At 37.6% G+C, this 10,982-nt stretch overlaps 2 protein-coding genes across 2 annotated transcripts; both read left to right on the forward strand.

Annotated features, from left to right (window-relative positions):
- The first annotated feature begins 3,031 nt into the window (after nt 1-3,031).
- On the forward strand, nt 3,032-5,502 carry LOC128215285 (para-nitrobenzyl esterase-like). Its single transcript, XM_052921989.1, has 4 exons — nt 3,032-3,379; nt 3,651-3,969; nt 4,669-4,740; nt 4,895-5,502. The coding sequence occupies exons 1-4, from the start codon at nt 3,032-3,034 to the stop codon at nt 5,500-5,502; spliced, it is 1,347 nt and encodes a 448-aa protein (XP_052777949.1).
- A 1,545-nt stretch (nt 5,503-7,047) lies between these two features.
- Nucleotides 7,048-7,695, forward strand: LOC128215286 (heavy metal-binding protein HIP-like). Its single transcript, XM_052921990.1, has one exon. It carries the CDS (start codon nt 7,048-7,050, stop codon nt 7,693-7,695), a length of 648 nt encoding a protein of 215 aa, XP_052777950.1.
- The last annotated feature ends 3,287 nt before the right edge of the window (nt 7,696-10,982 follow it).

Here is a 10,982-nt window from a genome sequence, read left to right on the forward strand (position 1 = left end):
GCGCGCGCGCGCACGCACGCATGCACGCGCGCACACGCGCGCGCGCACACACACACACACACACCCACAATATTTAACAAATATCAATATATGTATTGACTATTGTTTTATTTATACTTTTGTTTCTTTGCTTTTACATTGCATGCGTATTTTAACATATTAATTCTGTTTTTCATTCGTTGGTTATGAATGTTGTTACATTTAAAACTTAATCAATGCTCTGTTATGTTAGTTTTCACTCTTCACAAGTAATTATGTAAGTAATAGAATGTTATTAATTGCACGTGTTCCGTATTGCTTTAAAAAATAACTTTTCTATAAATATAATATCTCTAGATGGTTTGTTCTATATATGGCATGTGTTTTTTTTCTAAAATAAATGTTAACATTAAATTGTTGTTTGGTGTTCATTTTAACGTAACAATATTATTAGTGTATATCTTGAAATGGTTCTATGAGCAGAAGAAGTATACCGACAGTGTTTAAAAACAAGATAGTTTGGCCTTGAAAAATTCAAAAAAAAAATGCATTTTACGTCCGATTTGATTTAATCAATGGAACAAAAATGCTAAGAAGATCGCTTTATCTCTGTTTGTAACGAGATTTCTTGTTTTTTGTTCCATCCTGACATGCCCACCTCTCAAATCCTATGTGGCAACTATTGGAAGCCCTCTTCCTGGTCTCATGATTGGTCGTTGTTTTCACTGTGTAGCTCGATTGCTGTTTAAGGTCCCCATGGTGTCACGAACTTCATCAAATGAAAATGATATCAATGTACAACGGCAAAGGAAACATATTTAGAGCACGTACCGCTTAAGGTCGCCAACTTGACAAAGCATACCTAGGTTATGTTAGCAAAATCAGGTCCCTTTAAACACGGGATAAACTTAATATATGTCCATCAAGCATTCAAACGACGCCTCCATTTTCGACGTGTATAACATTTGGAAACGATAATCTCTTTTTAGGAATGCCATCTTCATTCACGCCCCCTATGTTTAGACTAATAACGTGGCATTAACATGAATGCCAAGAACAAGACCATGTGATCGTGATTGACAAACTGGCGAATGCAGACGAGCAGTCGAAAGAGCAGTGTGTAACTGCAAGTCGTACACATCGGAACCCAAAGAACGACGCTAGTACATGATCCGAATTTTGCTTTCCATCTATATTGTAGTACATAATCTTATATACGTATAACATGAAATGAAAACGACAAATTCAAAGCATGAAAATATATTTCTTTTCTTTTTATTGATTTTTTTGTTAAGGTACATAATGATAGTCTTATTAGCTATCCGAGTTCTCGAGTACTCGATCGGAAGATTGTCCGAGTACTCGAGTATCAATTTTACTACTCGTTGTCATCCCTAGAATGTATTGTTCTGTAGTGATTAAGGTATACCGCGCGCGGGGTTTTAGCCGATGAGTCCGCGTGCGGTCATTCTGACTTCTGACAATCTTGGTAGACTTCTATTTCCACAATGCCATTTTAGTTCATTGAATGAATATCAAGCAGATAATGTAATGATCTGTTACATAAAATGTGTGTTCCGATACAACATTGTAGCGAAACAGCCACAGAACTCGCAGAACTGTATAGATCTTTAAGTTATAAACCAACAATTGTTTCAATGTTCATTCTTTATTTAAAATGTTCTTTCTAAATATAATAATATAGGTCTAAGTACAATATAAAGTTCTCTATCTCATTACCAAAACCTGGAGAAAATGATCCAACTTAAATACCAAGAATATGAGGCAAATATGACAGCTTAAAATCCCTGGTTTTTGTAATTTACATGACAATTTATGCATTACTGTGCATTTGTACCAAGTCGGCTGTCAACCAGTTACGCATTCATTAACTATCATATATGACCTACATTTATTACTAAATATTCAGTATGAAGTCAAATATCCATTTAATTAAAAGCTAATTATATCAAAAAATACCCTAATAAGGTCATTATGTTACAACATATTAGCTCTTATTGAGGAGCCTGGTTTTCAAAGCATACCTTGACCTTACTCGGGAGATTTGCAGTTTAAAGTTGAAGATATGATTTGCGCCATGGAAAGGCCTATTTAGTGTATACTCTGTATAATTAGGCAAATGTTTGGAGCCTTAACTGAATGCATTCTTTAATTAAAACGAAAAATGGAGACATCATATACTTTAACAAGAAACCAAAATATCAGAATGTATTTTGTTTCATAAATATCAAATAAGTTGATGAGAGAAATTGATTTTGTTTGGTTGTGCTATCTATAAGAAACGCATGCTGAAAATAACATTGTGAAGGCGCATACAGTCTCGCAAAGAATTGCATAATTCTTATGGCTCCTAAAACTCCTAAAAAAAGAAATGAGGGTTTTAAGAGACGGTTTCCATAGTGTTGAAAAAAAAATTATTCACACAATTTTACTTTCATTTTAAGCTTTTAAGACGGTAATATGCCAAATGTTGGCGCTAGCGAGCAGACGATACGAAGGAACTAAGCAGTACATTTATTAAACCTTAAGATTTTTTCACTTGTTTCTTAAAAATAAGCTTGAATCTATGGTTTTGAATTTCTTTTCACACTGCGAGTCTACGCTTACATTAGACCCATATTAAACTTTGCTGTCAATGATCTCTTATCTATGATATATAAAGCTTACGAATGACAACCACATATGCAACTTATACATCTTACAAAAGATGGTTGAAATGTATTATACATGTATCCATCTCGTCTTATTAATATCAGGATCAATTGTTGTTAGCGCGTTTTTAACCTTTCCGGCAAAGGATGAGGATACGACCGTGAACGTGGACTGCGGTCGAGTGCGTGGACTTTATAACGTCACTTCCGATGCATATTCATTCCGAGGAATTCCCTATGCCAGTCCTCCAGTTGGTAATTTGCGCTGGAGACCACCATTCCCCGTTAACAGTTCGAACAGCAACTGCTGGCGTGGACTTTTGGACGCTTCGCAGTTTGGCAGCCCGTGTTTTCAGAGAAACGCCGCTTACAATGCCAAAATGACGCTTGGAAACGAGGATTGCCTCTATCTGAACGTCTGGACGCCCTCTCTTAACTCAAAGGCAGGACTTCCGGTAATGTTCTGGGTACACGGGGGATATCTGCTTGTTGGAAACGGAAATCAGCATGATATCGGTTACGCACCAACGGAACAGCTGGCTCGCGACCATAACGTCGTCTATGTCAGCATCAACTACCGTCTGAACGCGTTTGGGTTTATGTCGCTGGACATGCTACGCGGTGGTTCGCATACTAACACTTCCGGGAATTATGGGTTCATGGACATGCTAGAAGGGCTACAATGGGTGCAGAACAACATTCGGCAGTTTGGAGGAGACCCTAATAAGGTACTCATCATAGAGATTGAGGATGCTGAACCTCCCTGTTTGATGCGCAAACATTACTTTTGAACGCAAGATTCGATAGAAAATAAAAGCGTATCCAGTACGCAAGGATGACGATGATTTTTTGTTTGATACCGAATTTTCGTTACAGCCTGTTCTTATTACTTTATTTCTGAAGTATATACATCGTCACAGACTGTGTTTCTTTCAACTTGTCTGATAAACCACCTTTTTTTTGGTTTTGTATTTCTAATACTAAATACATTTTTTTCAGGTGACGCTTTTTGGACAGAGTTCCGGTGGAACTGCCATTTACGCTTTGCTTGCGTCACCTCTCGGACGCGGACTTTTTCATAAGGCCTGGGCGATCAGTGGATCACCGGTCATGAATAAGACGGCTACGGAAGCGGAATTGGATAACCAAGTTTTCGTACGTAATACCGGATGTCGAGACGCGAACTGTTTGTACAACCTGTCACCAGAACATGTGATTGCCAGCGTGCCGTGGGAGGAGTTCCCATACTGGGGCATGAGCGACCTTCTTGGAATTCCAGCTAAAGATCGCTTTGATGGCGCTCTTCCGGTTGTCGATGGTAATTCATAGTTTTGTCTCGAATAGCACCATACCATATAACAGAGATATTGGGAAACGCTACTTGAATGTGTACTTGTGGACTTTATTTGAGTAATTACGTCATCATAGTATGTGTAGATCTTAAAAACCAAATTTTGGCACATGTGACAAAATGTGTAATCTACAACTTAAGAACAATAAACCACTTGTTTTGGTTTCTACACGTAGTAGATATATCTCTTAGCCCCTTGTATATCAAGCCGTCAGATAAAACTGGAAAGGTATTTCATTTAAAAATGATAAGTCAAGGCATACATTTAAGTGTTCTATTATCATTGACTTTCATCAACTTAAATCAGGGAAACAAATGACATTCAGTTCAAAATTGATGAACTAATTGCATCTTAGTGGTGAATTTATTCATTGGGCATGATGATATCTCCTCAGTAAGCCTATAGACCAAATGTTGAGGACTACTTCATTTCACCCAGTCTTTACATGGATAAAAATTGGCATTCATTCGTTTTAACTGAGTTACTCATGCGGCTGTTTTTGTTTTGGTGTGGTTGTTTATAAATTTTCCAAGAAAGTTTAACTTAGTTGCTAAAATATGTTCTCTAACGATTTGTACTGAGCCTATAAATGATGTTTCCAAGGATTGATTTATTTTCAAATTGTTTGAGGAAAGTGCAATCACGTTTGTGACAGTTCTTTTCAGGTTATGTTCTACCAAAAGCTCCTCTTGAAGCGTTTACAGCAAAAATAGGAAGCGACGTACCTGTTCTCATTGGTGAGTTGTTGTTTTTTTGGTTGTTTGAAACTTGTCTTTAATCTTTATGGCACATTAACCACCTTTTTAAATTTGTGAAATTGAAACGTTAATGAATCAAAGCTTTGTATCAATTGATAAATCATGTTTAACTGAACAACATTGTGATATTTAGGTACCACATCCCATGAAGTAGATTTAGAGCCAATTCCGCAAGAGGTCGGTAACTGGACATGGGCAGATAACAAGTATCAGGACTATGTCCGCAATGCCTTACACCCCTTTGGTGCTGTCGTAGCAAAGACCGCGCTTAAACTCTACCAAGAAAACGTGCAAACGCCTGAATTTCAACTGACAAGTATGGTGACAGACCTCCGATCGACGTGTGGAAATCATTATCTGGCTCTGGTAATGGCAACTTCTTTTACGTCCCCAGTCTTCAGATACATAGCAGGATATGCCCCCTCTATTCCAATGAAGGCGTTTGGGGAAATGCTACCCGCGCAATACGCCTTTCACGGCATCGACATGTTCGCTTACTACAAAACCATGGGTCTCATGATTGACAACATGACGGACGCAGACAGACAGTGGGAGGTCAACGTACAACAGGAAGTTTTGAGTTTCGTGAGTACCGGAATACCTTTTACGGCCGACTGGGGAATGTTTCCCGGCCGAACGGCAGTGCTGAGTGAGAACACAACGGTTACGGCCGGGTACCATACAGCAGAGTGTCTCTTCTGGTTAACGAACGGGTTCTTCTCCTACTCGTGGATAAATTGAAATTGAACCTTTGGGCTTTTACATGCGTGTCAGTGAATATTATTCATGAAACAAATTAAATTTAATAAAAAAATACAATGTTATAAATTTGGTAAACTACGGGGATTGATTAATATTACATAAACTTTACATTAAATAACACCAGGAAAAGTCGCCAGAGACAGTTTTAAATCATTTGTTCAATTAAGTAACACCTAATTGTTTACAGTCGGGACCAAATTCTACAAACAAGCTGTATATTTGTTTCGAAATCGTCTTTTGTTCAATTAAACAGCTGTTTGTTAACAGTCAGTGAGAAATTCCACAAATAAGCCGTATTTTTTCGAAATCGTCATTAAACTGATGTCACAAAAGGCAGGCATTTCCCGCGCTACCATTAGTGATCTGTAATCCACCGTTTTTACGCCGAGCGGTATTCTCATACGGAACACCTTGGCCATTTCCCATCAAAAACAACCTCGTATGTAAATAAACTGTTTACAATGTCAGAAATCTTTACATTTAACTACGCTGCAAGTAGATCGCATAGTTATTAAAATTAGAAGTTAAACTTAATTCCTTTACTCTTGGTAATCTTAATTAGTTATGCACTTATACAATTCACTAACAACCAATTTAAACTTAGATATACAAAATACACGTTAAATCCTTACAAATAATAAATACCATTATTCAGAATTTTACGAACTACTTCTACTGATGTACCGGCATACATCCGAGGTAGTTTTTTATTGAAAATGGTCGAGAAGTTCCGAACGACACCTTTCAGAGTGGTCTTCATGATGCGTTGTCTTTGTTAAGAAAACAATACTTACGGTCACGTCAACGTGCTTACCCAAAAAGCGAAAGCGCAAAATCAGAGTACGTGTTAACCGAATACATGCAAGCAACACACCTATTTGTTGATACAAATGAATACCACTACTAATTATTTGTTCACATGAATTTGATAAACTAAACAAATTCACCTGAACTGTCCGTAAGTGTATTTTATGAGTTTATAAAATAAATATCTACGCAATTTAGTTAAACAGTTCGACACAAATGGTAAACACGTTTTTCATATTTACATGTTAAGACATGGTTAACTTGAATGTTCTTAGAGTTGGAAAAAACACGAGGATGCTATATGCATTTGTAATTAAATCGATCTATTATCGTCGATTAAATTATAATGACCAAAAATAGGTTTAAACATTTCTCTGACCCCCCGCCCCCCCCCCCCCCAAACATTCGCAAATATTTTCTCGACGACGTGCTCGCTGGAACGTTTTAACACGCTTGATAGAGAGAGAATATATAGGAATATTTTTTCATTACATTATTTAATTGTTTTGACATGATAATTCATATAGCAAACAAGTAATGTTTTGTATTTTAAACATTTAGAATGGATTTGATATTTAGTGACAAATTGAATGCTTTTCGGTCATGAATGAACACAAATCAAAACATCTTCGACATTAAGAACGTGAAGTAACACGTGTTTGTATGATTGTAATAAATAATGAAAACTTCATTCACTGTTGGCGAAGCGCTATGAAAATGGTGGTGATATCAATTTGCCTCGTTGTATTATTTTTATCAGCGCAAATAAACGCTGTACCAACTTTGAATTTAGCTGAGGAGATAGCAGTTCTTAAAGAAAGACAAGACCAACAAACGCTTGTTTTCGATGCTCTTCAGTCGAGAGTTGGTGTTCTGGAAAAGAGATTAAGTCTCTCTCAAGATCTTACAACAGAGATTCTGGAATCTGTCGACGCACATTTGATAACACTCTCTCGCAACGTGGCGTTTTTCGCTCGTCTGGACAAAAGTTACGATGATATACCGGCTTGGAATACAATTGTGTTTAAAACTGTTGTGGCGAACAAGGGAAACTCATACAATCCAATGACAGGAGAATTTTCTGCTCCAGTCAATGGTACCTACGTGTTTTATTCCAACATCCTGGCAAAAACAGGTCTGTCTCTTGAAACATCTCTGCAAGTCAACAATGTTGATGTTTCGTTTCTATATTCTGGAGGAACAACAACTTTTTTTGGTTCTGGAAGCAACATGGCAGTTCTGGATCTGAAATCTTGGGACACAGTTAAAATGGTGAAACATGGACCATTCGGAAAGGGGCCATTCTATGTTCATTCGGATTGGAGTACGTTTTCTGGATTTCTTTTGAAACCCAATTTTGGATAAACTTTAAAATTATCATTTTTAAGAAAGCGGATTCCTTAGTTTATTGCACACTACAACAACTCCGGATTAAAACAAATAGTATGACATTCATACAAGTAACAGTGCTATTCATTACATCAACATTACGTCATTTCTCATTTGTAATATATACATTTGAAAAGGAAATTTCTGTATTCTGTATCTTGTCCCTGTTGCCTCATCATTTTTGTATATACATGCATATTCAGATATTGGCTCATTTCAGTATAATCCAGGTGGTTGGATTAATAAACAAACAGAATAAAGTATAATTGAATGAGAGATAATGCACCAGTCAATTGTAACCACGGCCCCCCAAGGTCCGGGGTATACCGGGGATAGCCGGGAAATGGGCCGTGTTTTTACCTTCCCGGTGGCCCCGCAGTGCCGGGTGAACGCGGTGGTTTTGTATTCGCGCCAAATATAGCAGGGAATGTGCCTTACTTAGGGTCCCTGGGGTGCAGAGGCATTTGGCGGGGATTTAACCATCAGTTCGTCCCCGCCGGGCATGGGGTTTTCCCGGGCTTGGCTGGACCGAAAGTCAAAGTCCCCGCTATTCCCCCTGGAGGGGCCGTGGTTACAATTGACTGTTGCATAATTTTAACATTATTTGAAATACATGTATCATTCCCTTATGTGGCATAATACTTCTTAAAAAACGCAAATGTAGCTTGTTTTCGTCCTCTGAAACCATGCACGCTCTCGTCGTCACGTATACTACCAAATAATAGAGGTTATCTTTCGCTGCCTAACACATCACCTTTCAAATAAGCAGTTTATTTTGTATTACTGAGCCATATGTTTACAACATAATCTATGGTATTTATTCGCTTTCTGGGAAACTGACAAGCAGATTTGCTGCATAAATCAGATTAAAAGCAATCTGCCGCGCATACTTCGGGAATAAAAACACAAACAAACCTTTTTGCATTCATTACCATTGTGCTATGTGCACAGACATGGGCAAAACCTAAGTTAGCAAGTCAGACACAAAGGGGGAGTTTCTATCTTGTGTGGTTCCTTGTTATTTTAACATGGTGATCGTGGATCAAAATTTCAAAGTTGCATCGTTTTATAAAATCCGTCAAGTTGAACATTTGGCCAATGACTGCATCGTTAAAATACAAGCAAATCTGAAATATTTCACATGTGCAGAAGCAGAAAATAGCAGTTTTGTTATCTATAGGTTAAGAAATACTTTCATATATTTTCTGTCAAAAGAGTTTTTTAGAGGTTAACGGCACTTGTATGTTAACGTCGGTTGTGACCGGTGGTGACGCATGTGAGAACCCCTTTAAGTCAAATGATTCCTCACTATGTTGCACGACATATCTTCCCGTGCTGCTCTTCCATTCTGTGAAATTTGATCTAAATCTGATTTAAAGGAAATGACTTCGACCTTAACCTTTGCTTTATACGACACGAGTTTTCCATATTGCTCTACAATTATGTGAAATTGATCGAACTCTGATTAAAAGACACAACAAACGTGACACAACTTATTACTATAGTCCTGTTACATAATTGATCACTAAGTGTGACCTTTATCTTGGCGGTTACGGCACGAAATATAAACTGGACAGACGTTCGCTTGGTGCTCAAACATTCTGTCAAGTTTGATCCAAAATCGATTGAAATTCAGTATTACAGCTAAGACACGAATTATTACCATAAAATTCATATTGGGATTAAGCCTGAACTTGACCTTTAAGACGGGAGCTTGAATGTTGGCACACCTTCTTTGCTGTTGTTCATTTTTTTTGAAGTTTGATCAAAATTCGAACAGAACATAGTTAATAGCAATTTAACACGATAAAGTGGTGGGCAAAACGGAAGCACAGACAATGTGACTATAATAGAATGTGTATGCTCCCATTTGGGGCATCAACAATCATATTTCAAAGATATAGGCAGCGTGAACTGATGTAAAAACGCACCAGTTTTCAAAAATCGATCTAGATGTATAATATATCATCAGAAAACCTATTTACATATATTGCCCGTTCTTCGTTCAAACGGTGTTTGTTTTCCTTCAATCCATACTAGTTCGACTTCCCTGTACATAACGTAACTTTGACCTTGAACAATTACATAAATAATGATCAGCTTTCGTCAGGATATTGGAATAGATTACGTAGGTTCCATCCTTTGGGGCTGTAAATTCACCCGTGTCAGGGTTGTAAGCGTTACCATTGTTAGTTATTACCGTTTTAAACACTATAAGTATCTTCCATGGCCGAGATTATAAGATAGGTTCATTCCGACCCGAGCGTAGGGTGGTTTGCGGAAACGAGGTTTGCTGGAACTATTTTGTGCTTAGTGAAAATAATTGCGTATGGATATGTGGTTGTCATGGATACGCGCGCAGTGATCCAGTTAATGTTAATAGTCAAATCGGTCTTTTTAAATAGTTCTCAGGAAAATGAAGCATTATTTCTTGAATGGTGCGTGAAAACTGTTTTATGGTGACATTTGAAACGAGAAATAATAAATTAGCATTCTAAATATTACCATAAGACAAGATTTCCTTGATGCTACTGACGGTCCAGTCTTCAACAAGGGAGGTAATTATAATGTGGTGACCGTTAAAAAGGATTTCCATACGGGCATTTTATCTTCGCCCGTGGGCAAGATAAGAATATCTAGCATATTTAAATTATTGGATCTACTTATCTGAGGTGGGAGAAAATGGTCTCCATTGGTGACATCATACCCTCGAAGTTTTTGTCCCGTTAAGCGGAAGAAGCAACGTCAAGAGAAAGGTCCGTGACTGTAGATTCGAAGTTCTCCATACGTGTGTTGAAATCTTCTTTTGTCTACAGAAGCTCCTGTCTTAGGTCTGCCAATTCGTCCACATTGAGGGTCAACAACAAAGACAACGTTGCGGGTATCTATTCCACATGAGCAACTGCTGGTAATTTCAGAGGTTCCGGTAGTAACATGGCCGTATTGGATCTGAAATCTGGGGATACAGTTAAGCTGGCGCTACATGCAGAATAGGGAAAGAAGCCGTATTACATCCATAAAGACTTCAGTACGTTTTCGGGTTTCCTCGTGAAAACTGCTTCATAGTTTAGAGTTGGTAATTATGTAATCATTTGCTTTTAATAACTTTTACAAAATTCAAGCTTGTGTTAACTGTTTGTGACGTACCATTTTCAATCAGTTTTTATCTATTATTTAGTTTGCTATTTCAAAAGATCAGATAGATGTTAGAAATTTACTTTGAAACCCTTGCAATAAATTGTGCGCTTTGGTCTAAACATATT

The sequence above is a fragment of the Mya arenaria genome, chromosome 13 (genome assembly GCF_026914265.1).
Source record: "Mya arenaria isolate MELC-2E11 chromosome 13, ASM2691426v1".
NCBI lineage: Eukaryota > Metazoa > Mollusca > Bivalvia > Myida > Myidae > Mya > Mya arenaria.